The 15,806-nt window shown below is 43.6% G+C and overlaps 1 protein-coding gene across 3 annotated transcripts in view; it reads left to right on the forward strand.

Moving 5' to 3' along the window:
- The window catches only part of LOC120860506 (probable methyltransferase TARBP1), a 64,111-nt gene extending 48,534 nt beyond the window's left edge, over positions 1-15,577 (forward strand). Inside the window, exons 23-31 of one of the 3 annotated variants that reach the window (XR_005720342.1) lie at positions 1,312-1,398; positions 4,079-4,275; positions 5,709-5,790; positions 5,996-6,093; positions 7,786-7,957; positions 13,799-13,990; positions 14,151-14,275; positions 14,677-14,813; positions 15,168-15,577. Coding sequence is in view for 2 of the 3 variants with exons in the window: in XM_040236338.1 (XP_040092272.1) it covers positions 1,312-1,398; positions 4,079-4,275; positions 5,709-5,790; positions 7,786-7,957; positions 13,799-13,990; positions 14,151-14,275; positions 14,677-14,813; positions 15,168-15,336 (1,161 nt within the window). In the remaining variant the exon portion in view is untranslated. Of the gene's footprint in view, positions 1-1,311; positions 1,399-4,078; positions 4,276-5,505; positions 5,640-5,708; positions 5,791-5,995; positions 6,094-7,785; positions 7,958-13,798; positions 13,991-14,150; positions 14,276-14,676; positions 14,814-15,167 lie in introns of those variants that run through there. The other 2 variants (XM_040236338.1, XM_040236339.1) reach the window with 2 other exon arrangements.
- Positions 15,578-15,806: the final 229 nt, after the last annotated feature.

Consider the following 15,806-nt stretch of genomic DNA (forward strand, 5'->3'; position numbering starts at 1 on the left):
GGCTGCAAACGGCTTCTTCCCCCATGTGTTTTCACTTCAGCCGCAGTCGTGGGGCCAGCCGAGGTGCCAGGTACCGCTATCTCAACATGTCTCCAGCTGGGAGGCCAGACCTCTCTCTGGTGCACAAGGTTCCAAGAATGAGCATTTCAGGAGGATGCATCTCCGTGTTCTCATGCTCCCCTGGCCTCTGATCACATCCTGCTTTCGGATGGCTCATCAGCCCAGAGCAGATGCATGACCAAGCCCCCAGCTGGGGGAGGGTCTGGATTAGGGCATGAGTGTGGGGAAGCTTGTTTCACTGGGGACCCCTAGGTGACTGAGTACCCCTCTCATCACCTGAGTACCTTTCCTCCTCATCACCAGGCTGTTTGTACCATGCTCCAGCCTGAAATGGTCTTCTTTATCATCTTTGCCTGCATAGCGAAGTTTTCCAGACTGAAGTTCACATGTGCTTTGTGTCTTTTCTTAAAGGAAGCTTATCTCCCTGAGTACTTTGGATCTCCTTAGTATGGGTTTTTGTAGCAGAGAAATAGTTCTTGTTATAATGGGAATTTTAATTTATTGTTTGATTGGAGTTTACCTTTCTTCCCCATAAGACTCTAATCTCCATGAAGGCAAGAATCTTACCTATTTTTGTTTTCCCCTCTTTCTGCAACAGTTACTGGTCCATGGAAGACATGCAGTAACTACTCCTTACATAAAGGGATTAATCATCAAATGTTCCTCTTGGAGCAGTTTCTGAACTGTAGAGTCTATAGTCTCCAGTCTACCTGACGTTCGTCAGTTTTTTATTGCTAAAATAATGTGTAATTCCAAATCACTTACCGAGAAGGTTTCCAAATTCTGGTTTAACACTTTTACAAGCAGTTTTTCCCTGTGACTTTTTAAAGGGCCTGCACAGTCCCGTATTTAACCTTTGCTGTCCCCCCTCCACTTGGGGGCCTTTGCTTCCTGTTTGCCTGTGTCTTTGTCTTCTTCATTTGCACTTGTTCCCTTTCCTTCCTGCTTCCCCTGCCACACCCCGCCCTTCCGACCCTGCAGTGAGCTCACCCTCACCTCCACCCTTGCTCAATCCTTGGTTGAGTGTCTAGCGCCCTTGTGTCTGCTGAGGGTTGCGCTGTGGGCATTTGGCTCTAGGTCATTCCTGTCCTTTATTTGCTTGTGCTCATCTGTTCCCCCTCTAAGCCATGGCTGCATCAGAGAGGAGCTGGCCTCTCATCACCAACCCCATGGCATCCAGCCTGGTGCCTTGAGGGACATGGGTTCTCTGCAGCTGTGAATGATGGTTTGGTGTATCTGATATATTTTCAGGGTGAAGAAAACCTTAAAACAAGCATTTGTACATTTTTATCAGTTTTGTCACATTTGGACATCATTACTGAAAATATCCTGGAAAAGGTGAGTATAAATTGTTTATTATAAGAAGAGCTCAGGCTTGACCATCAAAATAGAATTTATATATCTGTATGAACTTTTTTCATGTGGGGTATTCCTTGTGTGTTTTGCAGCTTCTCTGCTTCCCGCTAATGACAGATGCACTTTGACACAGAGGCATACTAAGGTGTGGCCCACATGCACACACACACACTGAGGTCTACCTCAGCACATATTAATGGGCAACTTGTAATGATAGGATTCTTAATTTCATATAAGCGTTTGTGTAAAATTATTTAAATAAGACTTCCCTCATTATATGTAACTGTGGACTTACTTAACACATGCTTGTACCAAGAAACTTATGGTCAGAGTATTTACACGCCATTGTGTTCTTGAAGGTTTATATGAAATGCTGTCATTAGTCAAAGTGTGAAGGCCGGCTCTTCATCTTCCTCAGGTTTAGAGCATCTTCCCTAGATCAGTAGAGATCCTAACTAATTCTGGTTCATCACTGTGGCAACTGTGAAGAATTCAGGGAAGCCTGCCAGTAAGACTTAAAGTTGGCTTAAAACTCAACGTTCAGAAAACTAAGATCATGGCATCCGGTCCCGTCACTTCCTGGCAAATAGATGGGGAAACAATGCAAACAGTGAGAGGCTTTATCTTTGGGGCACCAAAATCACTGCAGATGATGACTGCCGCCATGAAATTAAAAGATTCTGGCTCCTTGGAAGGCAAGCTATGACCAACCTAGACTGTATGTTAAAAAGCAGAGACATTACTTTGCCAACAAATGTCTGTCTTAGTCAAAGATATGATCTTTCCAGTGGTCATGTATAGATGTGAGAGTTGGACTATAAAGAAAGCTGAGTGCCAAAGAATTGATGCTTTTGAACTGTGATGTTGTAGAAGACTCTTGAGAGTCCCTTGGACTGCAAGGAGATCCAACCAGTCCATCCTAAAGGAGATCAGTCCTGAATATTCATTGAACGACTGATGCTGAAGCTGAATTTCCAATACTTTGGCCACCTGATGCGAAGAACTGACTCATTGGAAAAGACCCTGATGCTTGAAAGATTGAAGATGGGAGGAGAAGGGGACAACAGAGGATGAGATGGTTGGATGGTATCACTGACTCGATGGACATGAGTTTAAGTAAGCTCTGGGAGGTGGTGATGAACAGCAAAGCCTGCCATGCTACAGTCCACGGGGTCCCAAAGAGTCAGACATGACTGAGCAACTGAACTAACTAACTAAGATTTAGAGCAAGATTCTGTATTATTGAATCTGCAGAGAATGCACTGCAGTGTTGTAAACTCTGGGAGAAAATACAGTTGACCCTCAGTCTACACAGGAATTAGGGGCACTGACCCTCTGCCCAGTGGCAAATCAACATATAGCTTTATAGTCACCATAATACAAGGTTACTCACCTGTATCTGCAGATTCAACCAACTGCTGATCAGGTGGCGCTGTAGGAAGCATTTAGTGAAACAATCCATGTGTAAGTGGACCTGCACAGTTCAGACCCCTGTTGTTCAACAGTCAACTGTCTGAAATAAAAATATTCTGGGAGTAGTTTTCCTAGACTTTTTCAAAGTGTTGTCTTTAAACACAGTAACAGTCAAATTTGTGGTTAACCTTTTTTCATCAATCCTAAACCAGACCAGTCTCCCCAACACATTTTAACCTGAAAAACCATCATAGTATCTTAAAATCAATGGTGTGTTACAGTGTCTGGCAGCCAGATGGCAGTCATGTGAAAATTTGTGCTAACACCTGGTAAGAGTAAGAATCTCTAACATCAGATACTATTATGTGTTATCTTTCTGCTTTAAATATGTGCAAGGGAGAGATTTGCTTACAGTCTGTTGAGGGAAATAAGATAGACAAAAAACCGCACTGTTGCCAGGCTGTTAGCCTGGTGCAGCCAGGAGCATTTTCTGGTGAGCCATTTAGCAGGAACATTAAGGTAGCTCCTGATACTTTATCAAATGTGTGACTCCATCTGGCTTCCACGTTACTTCACCTCACTTCCTTTGCCATTCAGTCTCTGTTGAACTGTGTGGTTTTACAGATTAGGGACTATTATTGTATAAAATCTCTAGGCTGTTGAAGATGGAAAAATCTGTGAATTCACTAAAAATGACTATAGCGAAGTTTAAGTTATCTTACTGTTCTTCTCCCCACTTCTTAATTTTCCTGCCGCCAATCAATGTTATGTGGGTCCAAAGTCACCACTAGGGAAAACAGAGTGGTTCGGACCAAAGACCAGGGAAAACAGCACTTTGATGGGATAGCTTGCCTTACAAGTAGTTTCAAGTTCACCTGAAGTAGAGCTCTTGAAGAATATTGCTAACTTTTTCAGCCCATGGTAAGGTAATAAGTGATGGAGACTGTTTAAATACAGGTTATATTATAGTTAGCCTGAAAGTGCTTTGTTCAGGTTGACCTCGGTACTGGAGTATGGGGGAAATGTGTGGCACCATCATAAATAAGAACTGAGGAGCTGGGAGGATACTTTGCTTCTTGAGGAAAGGGCCATGCCAGTGTATCTCTAACCTGTCTGAGAATGATGATGCAAAACCAGTGAAAGAGAATGACTTTGTAGCGTTTCCATCATCTGTAACCTTGTTTTTGGTCCTACAGGAGAGGGTCAGATGGTCCTGGTTTACATGTGAAGAATGATTCTTTCTTTCCAGAAACTAATTCTGAAGCAAGCCCTTGTTATCGTGCTGCAGTGGTGCTTCAACCACAATTTCAGCATTCGACTGTATGCGTTAGTCGCTCTTAAGAAAATCTGGAGCATGTGTAAGGGGTTACACATTGAAGAACTTGAGGCTTTAACTTCTGTTATTGAATCCAGTCTGAGTCAAGTGGAAAACATGCACGGAGCAGGGTAAGCAGGCCTTGTCCTTTCCCCTGGTCCAGCAGAGCATGGGGAGAGGCGTCGGGGGTGCCCAGCCAAGGAGTCGGGGGTGCCTGGTCCAGCAGAGCATGGGGAGAGGCATCGGGGGTGCCCAGCCAAGGAGTTGGGGGTGCCCGGCCGCAGCAGCTTCTCTTAAGCACATCACAGGCTGCGGTGTGCAGAGCCCGGGTCAGGGAGCATTTAAGCCGCTCACTGCTGTGCAGTTTAATTACAGTTCTAAGTGCTGTCAGCTCCATCATTGACTTTTTTTTGCCTTTTTTAACTCTTGGTCTTTATCTTGAGATGTTTCTCTTCAGTGCAGCTGAATGTTAGCATCCTCTACTGTCAAAGAACCACCGAGAAGCAGCACGATCTGACTTTAAAGCCATGTGCTTGTCACCCCTCCAGTGTCCCCACTAAAGCATAAAACACTGCTGCGGTGGATGGAGTTGGGAGGGGTGCATAGTGCAGAGCAGAACCCAGGGGGTGGGAGCTTGGACATGCACTGGGGTGTTGTCCCTTGAAGAGGCTTTGGAAAGCCAAGGGGCAGAGCCAGCAGCTGTGTAAGGAGGGGGCTGATCTCTCATCTCAGGTCTCCTATTTGTTACCCCACTGATACTGAGGCCTGGTCTTCAGTGACAGGACAGACTGGAACTCAGGGGTGAAGAAGGTACATTGGTGGGAGCGGAGAAGGCGTCTTGAAATTCCTGCTTTAGCTTGGGGTTTGTTGATCATGAATTTAACCCAAAACCTTCTGGGGGCCATGTTTTATAATTTTTTTCCTACCTCTTCTGCCTTTTCAGCCTTGTCAAATTTTTGTTTTTTTGCTATATTGTGTGTGTGCTTGTTAAAGTTAAGAATTTAAATCCTTGCATTACTTTTGTTTGACTTATGAACACTGCTACTGTTTGGCTGTGTGTCATGAATCTTCAGAGTAGAAAAAGTGACCTATGTAATGATTTTCTCTCCTGGAAAAAAAAAATTTAAAAGCCTCTATGGCCAGAGGGAGACGTAAGACTCCCAGCCTAGATTTCTTACACAGTTCCCTTGTAGGATTCCTTTTCCCCCGGCATGAGAAGTGTACCTGTGGTAGCTGTTATGCGATTTTCCAATCCACTGACCGCCATCTCTTTGAGGAAGCAGAAACCTGGTTTTCGTTCTTGTTGAATCGTTGTTGTAGGACTGGGAGAGAGATATTTAATTTCTTTGTCTGTTTTTCAGGTTTTATTTCAAAATATCGCATTTAGGATCAGCTGTTAAAAGGCTTTAACCTTGAAGATAGAGGTGTACAAATCTTGGGGCAAAATTCACAGATTTCCTACACATTCTGAATTCCACAGTGCCTGCTTAAGACTTGACTGGTGTTCTTTCTTCCCAGAGGCGATTCGCTCGTTCTATTCCTCAGACGTGTTTTTAACCCTTAGGAGCGTGAAGAAAAACTGGCAACGCATCCAGGAGCATTTCTTTTTCACAGCGTTCCACCCGCTGAAGGATTACTGTCTGGAGGTGAGCAGAGAAGAGCACGTGTGAATTTCCTTCCGTGTCTGTAGCCCTGATGCATCCTTATATAATGAGGCTAACTGTCCCTGCAACACCGCCGTCACGTTGTAACGTTCTCAGTGTTATTCTGTCGCCGTGTGCAGGCGGCTTGCTCGCGCTTCGCTCTTCAGCAGTGAAAATTGGCTAGTCATCTTCACTTTCTGTTTCTCAGGCAGTGTCTGGCTTGTAAACACTGGAAGGGGGAATATTTCACTCTGAACAGAAATCTGTTCTGACATTAAAAGGAAATGAGTGAAAACATTTGTGCAGGTGAGATTTGTTGTATGAAGCCCACTGTTATGAAAGATCAAAAAGATCTACTCTTCTAAGTGCATATTTTAGGTTCTGGATGGTTGAAATTGTATAGCAAATGATCCATCACCTCACTGATCATAATAGATAATGTGCTTATGTAATTTTAAGAAGCATAAACGTATTTATTACAGTTAGCATGTGAATTAGTTAACAATATAGAGATTATTAAAATTTATGTAAATGATTACTGCTTTCTTCCTTTTTCAACTGTAATTATCATGTTTTGCCTTTGATTTTTAACTGTGTGACCTAAATTTAAATACACACACACACACACACACACACACACACGCACACACAACCCACCTGGGACCTTTCCTCTAAGGAACTTGGAAGTATCAGTAACTTAAGCTACTGTGCATAAGAGTTTTTGTTGTTGCTGTTGGGTTATTTTTGTGTGTGGATTACTAATAAGCTGGCCTTTTTAAAAAGAAATATAGAGATTTGTTTATTGTGAGATATTCATCATAGAACATTATTGTGTGGTTTCTGTTGCTTCATTGCAAAAATTATTTAGGAGTTTTCAAATATTTTAACATGCTCTGTTCTATGTCCTTTAGCGCCCAGAATGCTTTGTTTGACATCTTTCTGAAGGACTCTTAATAACTCTGTAGTGCTAAGTCAGCCTTTTCTATTCACTTCTCCAGCAGGAGTAAGTCCCTTGCTTCCCCTCTTCCTTCATCCTGACTTTGACTGCCTCACCCTCATATATTTAATATATTTTATTGTCCATTAATTATATGAACCATAACTGTGTATGTGTAAATAAAATAATGGCTCATGAGAACTCTCTTTATACATTTGGAGCTATACTTAGTAGCTACTTAATAAACACTTAGTTGCATCCAAGCCAGTTAAAGTTTGCATGAATATTGCTAACAAAGAAAACCGTATTAATTCTAAAAGCTTTTATGAAGACTTGCACAATGTTGTAAGTTTGTTATTTCATTTTTAAATTGCCCCTTGTGCTTCTGCTTCTTACTTGCCTTGTCCCCTTTGAGGATTTCTGGATCTCACTTTTCTTGTCATAGGTAAGAAAAGGGAAGGGGGATCGTTATGTAATGAATGAGTAACTGCTGTTTACAAATCGCTTCCATGTGCTGTTTAACCTGATTTTACCCTCATTTTATCAATGAGGAAGCTGAAGCCAAGAAGGGCTAATGGCTTATCTGACATCACACAGCTAAGATACAGCTGATGCAAATCTGGATTCCAAATCTGTATAATGACAGTGAGGGTAAAGATCTGGCATCACAGGACCTTGAATTTGTTTGCTTATGGAAGTATTTGTTTGTCGATAAACAGTATTTATCTAAATACCATTCCAACAGTAATGCCGATCAGTTCCCAAACACTTTTTGCTTGTGTCCACAGCATGGTATGTAGTATGTACAGTAAGAAATGTTGGAGCGGAAGATCTGCCTGCTCTTAAGGATTTCCAAATCAATCCCTTAATTTCTTAGAGAAGATAATAAATTTAGATAAGACAGTTGCTATAAGATGCAAATGAAAGGATGTAATCTGATCAGACATGATAGTTTGGAAGAAAATATCAGTAATAATAAGTTGTACTTTAAACATTTTATCATGTATTTCTTTATTATTTTTAAGGGGCAAAAATTTTAGATTTTACAATTCTCCTTTCAGACGATATTCTACATCCTTCCACGCCTCTCCGGCCTTACTGAGGATGAATGGATTGCCATTGGTAAATTTACCAGGTTCACTGACATTCCTTTAGATGCAGGATTTCAGTGGTACCTTTCTACAACTCAACTGTGTCAACTAAAACCAGGTGACTGGTCCCAGCAGGACGTAGGTAAGCATTTTTGTTTTCTTCTCCCCGTGTTGCCTGATCAGGCTCCCGGATGTATATCACTTAGAAACGATAGTTGGCCACTTGTTCATTGATGTGCTGACCTCAGCTGCCCCTGTGAGAGAAAAGACAGACAGTGTGGTGTCACTCTGACGGGTACTTCTGTCCTGGTTTTAGAAGTATGGTATTATTTATTCATTTACTTTAGAAGTAGGCTTTTAAAATTATTTATTATTATTATTTTTGGCTTCACTGGGTATTCGTTGCAGCACTCAGGCTTTCTCTCTAGTTGTGGCTCACAGAGCTTAGGTGTCCAGAGGCATGTGGTATCTTAGTTCCCCAACCAGGGATCAAACCCATGTCCTCTGCATTGGAAGGTGGATTCTTAACCACTGGACCACCAGGGAAGTCCCCTGACTAGTACTTTAATCTAGCCAATGTCAGTTGGTTTTGCTGTTCAAAGCCAAAGAGAGCCTCATCTGTTTTACTACGTAAAGCTGAAATCTTCTCTGTTCTTTGCCTTCTACTATATATTTCTGAAAAAAAGAGTGTTTTTTTTTTTTTTTTTTTTAAGGGCCAAATTAAGCAGTCTCTTCTCTTGTCCCTGTTGGGAATGAAGCCGAGCTTCCCATTCTCGCTCCATGTGGCTGGACATCACTTACCTCTTAGATCTTCCCCTAGGCTCCAGCCCTCAGCCACACCCGCTTCCCTGCAGCTTTCTCTAGGACCTGCCTTTCCCTGTTGATCACCTCCTGCTCCTTCCTCCTCTCAGTCAGGCTTGCCCTCCCAAAAGCTAGGATCAAGTCCTACACCCATTTTTAAAACCACAATGAACCTTAAGAGATGTGTAGTAGTGATCTGTATTCTCCGCATTTCTGTCACTCACATTGTCCTCTTTGCTTCCCCTAACCCAGAACCATCCCTGTGGCTTCTTTCAGAAAAGCAGAAGTTGTCTCGTCTACTTCTTTACCATACCTGACTTTCAGTTCAGTTTATTTCAGTCGCTCAGTTGTGTCCGACTCTTTGTGACCCCATGAATCACAGCACGCCAGGCCTCCCTGTCCATCACCAACTCCCAGAGTTCACTCAGACTCACGTCCATCGAGTCAGTGATGCCATCCAGCCATCTCATTTTCTGTTGTCCCCTTCTCCTCCTGCCCCCAATCCCTCCCAGCATCAGAGTCTTTTCCAATGAGTCAGCTCTTCGCATGAGGTGGCCAAAGTAGTGGAGTTTCAGCTTCAGCATCATTCCTTCCAAAGAACACCCAGGGCTGATCTCCTTCAGAATGGACTGGTTGGATCTCCTTGCAGTCCAAGGGACTCTCAACAGTCTTCTCCAACACCACAGTTCAAAAGCATCAATTCTTTGGCGCTCAGCTTTCTTCAAGTCCAACTCTCACATCCATACATGACCACAGGAAAAACCATAGCCTTGACTAGATGGACCTTTGTTGGCAAAGTGATGTCTCTGCTTTTGAATATGCTATCTAGGTTGGTCATAACTTTTCTTCCAAGGAGTAAGCGTCTTTTAATTTCATGGCTGCAGTCATCATCTGCAGTGATTTTGGAGCCCCCCAAAATAGTCTGACACTGTTTCCACTGTTTCCCCATCTATTTCCCATGAAGTGATGGGACCAGATGCCGTGATCTTCATTTTCTGAATGTCGAGCTTTAAGCCAACTTTTTCATTCCTCTTTCACTTTCATCAGGAGGCTCTTTAGCTCCTCTTCACTTTCTGCCTGACTTTATGTAGCATTTATTTGCTTGTTTCCTGCTATCCTGATTTTCCTCCTCAGTCTGACTTTTCTTCCTCTCTTTGAGCTCTCCCACTTGTCCCTTAAATTTATACTTCTCTAAAATTTTAGTGTTCTTAAGCATTTCTTGGATAACATGTTAAAAGTGCAGATTCTTGAGTCCCGCCCTTAGATTTTAACTCTGGAGGACAGTTCTGGGAATGTGCATTGTTTAATCAAATACTGTGGATGTTCATGAATGCATTTTAATACTGTCACCTTAAATTTATTTACTCAGTCTACAAAGATTTACTGATTGCCTGCAACAGGCTGAAAGTTAAGACAAAGGCCATGCCCTCAGGGCACTTAATTCCTAGATGAGCACACCCCTACACCAATGGATAATATGTCATAGCAAAAAAGTCCTGTGGAGACAATAAAGCAGAGTAAAGGTGTGACAGAGGATTAAAAAGACCTTTTTCAGGCTTCCCTCATAGCTCAGTCGGTAAAGAATCTGCCTGCAATGCAGGAGACCCAGGTTCTATTCCTGGGTTGGGAAGGTCCCCTGGAGAAGGAAATGGCAATCCACTCCAACATTCTTGCCTGGAAAATCCCATGGACAGAAGAGCTTGGGGGGCTACAGTCCATGGGGTTGCTAGAGTTGGACACAATTTAGTGACTTCACCACCACCAAGGAGCTGAAGTTGAGCAGAGGCAGACAGGAAGTGGGAACAACTGAGGCAAAGCCTGGAGGAAGAGCTTCCCTAAAATAGAGATCAGCAGATGTGAAGATCTGTGGGCAAAAGACTGGCGACAAGAGCTGGAAGGGACAGCCTGCTGGGAAGGAGAGAAGGGAGCAGCAGCACATCCTGACATCTGCTTCGAGTCCCACTGTGGAGAGGGATGAGGAGTTACTGAGTGGGGAAAGGCTGCAGAGGTCTTTCTGTTTGTTTTGGGTAAAGAGAGATATTGCAATATGATTTCTATGTTGTTCAGTTGCTAAGTCATCCCACTCTTGGCAACCCCAGGCTTCCCTGTCCATGACTATCTCCCTGAGTAACCCACTCAGGGAGATATCACCCAAGGGAGATAATGGAAACCCACATTAGCTTTCCACCCTGAGTTTGCTCAAACTCATGTCCATTGAGTTGGTGATGCCATCCAACCATCTCACCCTCTGTCGTCCCCTTCTCCTCCTGCCTTCAGTCTTTCCCAGCATCAGGGTCTTTTCCAATGAGTCACATCAGGTGGCCAAAGTATTGGAGCTTCGGCATCAGTCCTTCCAGTGAATATTCAGAGTTGATTTTCTTTAGGACTGACTGGTTGGATCTCCTTGCAGTCCATGGGACTCTCAGGAGTCTTCTCCAGCACCACAGTTCGAAAGCATCAGTTCTTCAGTGCTCAACCTTTATGGTCCAGCTCACATAGCCGTACATGACGGCTGGAAAAAACCATAGCTTTGACTGTGTGGACCTCTACTGGCAAAGTGATGTCTCTGCTTTTTAATATGCTATCTTGGTTTATCATAGCTTTTCTTCCAAGGAGCAAGCGTCTTTTAACTTCATGGCTGCAGTCACCATCTGCAGTGGTTTTGGAGCCTGAGAAAATAAAATCTATCACTATTTCCATTTTTTCCCCATCTATTTGCTGTGAAGTGATGGGACCAAATGCCATATACTTAGTTTTTTGAATGTTGAGTTTTAAGCCAGCTTTTTCACTCTCCTCTTTCACCTTCATCAAGAGGGATTTTAGTTCCTCTTCTCTTTCTATGCTGAGACTTACATACTAGGATCCCCTAGGTGCCTTCATTTTTTCTTCCCATTCTGTTTGCTCTCCTTGCACATTTTTTACTTTTTTACAGCTAGAAACCACCACCTGTGTAATTGCACCTTTCAGATCTTTGTTTCTCCCAGCCTCTTTCCTAAGCCTGCTGGATGCTTGCACCAGCTCTTCTATAAGCTCTTTAAACTCAGTATCCAAACTCACATTAGCTTTCCACCCAGAGGCTCCTCCTCAGTATTCCCTTTCTATCAGTGAGGTTGCTTGCTCTCACAGAAGTCATTCTTTTCCTGTTGTCTCTTGCCATGTCTATCTGTTACAAGAGCTTGGCAACTCTGCCTTTCCTCTTCAGCCCTTCTTGCATCATTTAATTGAGACTTTTTGTCTTTGCTGGGCTAGTGCAAAAGCCTCTCAATGGTTTTCCATCCCTAGCTTCTCCTCCTCCACATCACTTTTGAGGATTTTTCTAAAACACAAGACCAGTACTGTTAACGTCTTCTTAAAACCCTGTACTGCCTCCTATCTATATGATAAATTGTTTATCATTATACACAAAGTCCTTAGGACCGGGTCTGAGTCATGTGCCTCCATCAGTTGACTGCTGTGAGAGCCCTACAGCGCTGCGGCCGCCTGAGCCCTGTCCTGCCGCAGCCTGCGTGTGTGCACATTCCATGTCTGCAGCCTGCACCGCCCCTCCCATGCTCTGCTCTGCAGACCAACACTCCCTCCCTGGAGCCCTCCTGGGTCTGGCTCTTTGCCGTCCCCCCCTTTAGTAACGCCTCCCTATGTGAGCACGCCATCAGTATAGGACTGCATCACCGTCCGGGTCAGGTCTCTTCCGTCCCCAGGAACCTCAGTGCCCCCGTCTGCTCAGTCAGGTTCGGACTGGGACAGGGTTGAGGAAGAGCCTGGAAGGAGGATCTCAGACCTGAACACACAGACAGGTCAGTATGTTTTGTGTGCTCAGCGAGTTGGTGAAGAGAGAATTGTTTCAAAGAATAGTCCTCATTTTAGAAAAGGGCCCCCAAGTACTTGTAAAATAAGATAAAAGTTGTTTATGTTGTTTTCTGGAATAGAGTATTCCTACAGAAAACTCCAATCTAACAACACTGTTCGCAAGATACAGCATTATTTTCTGTATGTCTAAGAAAAAATGCTACCAAACTATGGATGTGGGACTTAAGGATTCTAAGATGCTTCCAAATTTTGGGTATGCTAACATGGAAAACAGTGTCAGGCTTTATTTTGGGGGGTTCCAAAATCACTGCAGATGATGACTGCAGCCATGAAATTAAAAGACGCTATTCCTTGGAAGAAAAGTTATGACTAACCTAGATAGCATATTCAAAAGCAGAGACATTACTTTGCCAACTTAGGTCCGTCTAGTCAAGGCTATGGTTTTTCCTGTGGTCATGTATGGATATGAGAGTTGGACTGTGAAGAAGGCTGAGCGCCTAAGAATTGATGCTTTTGAACTGTGGTGTTGGAGAAGACTCTTGAGAGTCCCTTGGACTGCAAGGAGATCAGCCCTGGGATTTCTTTGGAAGGAATGATGCTGAAGCTGAAACTAGTACTTTGGCCACCTCATGCGAAGAGTTGACTCATTGGGAAAGATTTTGATGCTGGGAGGGATTGGGGGCAGGAGGAGAAGGGAACGACAGAGGATGAGATGGCTGGATGGCATCACTGACTGGATGGACGTGAGTCTGAGTGAACTCTGGGAGTTGGTGATGGACAGGGAGGCCTGGTGTGCTGCGATTCACGGGGTCACAAAGAGTCGGACACGACTGAGCGACTGAACTGAACATGGAAAAAATGTGCATCTTTTATTTTCATAAATTGTTGTATTTTGCTTAGTAGAGTTGAATTTGAATATTTGCAACTATTATTGAAAATGGCAATTGTATCTGAATCCAGCTAAAGTTCTTTAGTTAAAAATCTCATTTTAAACTGTTCATTTAAGCTCTTAAAAAATATATATGAGACTTTCCTGGTGGTCTAGTGGTTAAGAATCCTCCTGCCAATGCGGGAGACACGGGTTTGATCCCTGATCCAGGAAGATCTCGCGTGCCTCGGTGCCTGTACCACGACTACTGAGCCTGCGCTCTAGAGCCTGAGAGCCGCAGACTCCAGAAGCCAGCGCGGCCTGGAGCCCGTGCCCCGCAGCGGAGAGTAGCCCCTGCTCAGCACAGCCAGAGAAAGCCTGTGTGTAGCAACCGAAGTACCCAGCACAGCCAAAAACAAATAAAGTAAATCTTATACATACACACACACACATATATATATATGCATGTAAGTAAATAGAGGTTTATATTTTCTTTTTCCTTCCCAGGTTCCAACTCAGGTGAAGCAGATAACCAGTCAGAGTGGACTGATGTTCAGAAGAAGATTATCCCGTGGAAGAACCATGTTCCAGACTTGGACCTGGAGCTGGTATTTCAGGATCGTGCTGCTAAACTTGGAAAGTCAATCAGCAGACTGATTGTAGTGGCCTCGCTCATTGATAAGCCAACCAATTTAGGAGGTAAAAGGACAGTCTTGATCCTGAAAACCTATACTCAACCCAGTGCCATTTGGGGCCTCTGGTCCACGTTCCACCTTCTCCGGGAGCTTCCGAGGAACGCCCGGGTCCTGGTGGGCGTGGCCTTGGACTGGCGGCAGTAATCCCCGCTTGTTCCGCTCAGGGCTGTGCCGGACCTGTGAGGTGTTCGGGGCCGCGGCGCTGGTATTGGGCAACCTTCAGTGTGTCAGAGACAAGCAGTTTCAGCACCTCAGTGTTTCAGCAGAACAGTGGCTTCCTTTAGTGGAGGTGGGTGGAAAGTGCTTGATTATTAAAATTTTCATTCACCAGACTCTTTCTAGTACTCTGGCTTCCTGTCAATCCTGTTGCAGTGGTCCAGCCTGTCATAGTTTAAAAATAATACTAAAAAGTAAAATACAGCCCACTCTGTTCTCCTTTTTATTATCTCTCACACTATTAGATTTTTAGAAATCATCAATAATGTAGACTTTTTAGTAAAATGTGTCCTGTTGTAACTCACTCTGATTTTATAAATGTATATGATGTTGGGAGCATTCTTTTTTATAGTGTATAATTCTGTCCTTTTCCTGTTAACAAATTTCAGTTTCATCAGAATTTTTTTTTTATTTCTTTTACTCCCAGCAGGGCGGTAAATGAACAATTTAATATTCTGCTCTTTTTAAACTAAGGTAAAACCACCTCAGCTGATCGATTATCTGCAACAGAAAAAGGCAGAAGGTTACACCATCGTGGGTGTGGAACAGACTGCCAAAAGTTTAGACCTAACCCGGTACTGCTTCCCTGAGAAGTCTTTACTCTTGTTGGGGTAAGAGCTTTGTCTTGAGTCTCTGTCTCGAAAATGTTTCAGAAGATTTACAATGTTACCTGGGCTCCTGATCCTACACCCACACCTGACTTCTGACTTAAAGGTTTATGAAAAGCGCCATCCCCTCCCACTCCCCCACCCCCCAGGCTTTCCTTTTACTTTACCTGTTGGGGATGGTCCGGTGAACACAGAATCAACCCATAAACCTTGTTACACTCTTGTTTATTTTTCTAGTACCATAGACTTGTTTCATTTTGTTAACCTTTCTCTTCCAGTAATATCCAGGATGTCTAAGAAAAAAAAAAAATTGTTTTTTACAAGAAAACTAACCTTTCTTCCATTTCTCCTCATCAGCAACGAACGTGAAGGGATTCCAGCGAATCTGATCCAGCAGCTGGACGTGTGCGTGGAGATTCCTCAGCAGGGCATCATCCGCTCCCTCAATGTCCACGTGAGTGGGGCGCTGCTGATCTGGGAGTACACCAGGCAGCAGCTGCTGAAGCAGGGGGTCTCCACAGCCTGACGCCCGCGCCTCACCTGAGGCGGGTTGGTGTTGGTGCTGCTGAAACGTTTAAAACTACCTGGACTCATGAGATAGATTCTGAAATCGACTGGGATAGTTTTGTCTTTTTTATTCACAGTTTAATGCCAAAACTTCGTCATGTGCCTTAACTATATTACTGTATATGGTGTCCCCTTTAATAAACATCTTTGGCTAAGTTGTATTACTTCTTTAATACAATATTTTAATTGTGGAAATAAAACAATGAATTTTAGAAAGATCTTTTCTTTCCTAGAAACTAGTATTGTCAGAAAGGTGGATTATGGTGGGAGAAGGCAGGATTAAGGCGGCTGCAGTTATCTATGAATACTGTTTCCTTGCCAGGAGGAAGCATGGGGGCTGGGGCAGAGGGGTGGAAAGTTACTTTCCCCATGAGGAAGAGTCACTGGCCTCCTGCTGCTGCTTTGTATCCATTTCTCAGGGAAGAAACA

Source organism: Oryx dammah, unplaced genomic scaffold (assembly GCF_014754425.2).
Source record: "Oryx dammah isolate SB20612 unplaced genomic scaffold, SCBI_Odam_1.1 HiC_scaffold_11077, whole genome shotgun sequence".
NCBI lineage: Eukaryota > Metazoa > Chordata > Mammalia > Artiodactyla > Bovidae > Oryx > Oryx dammah.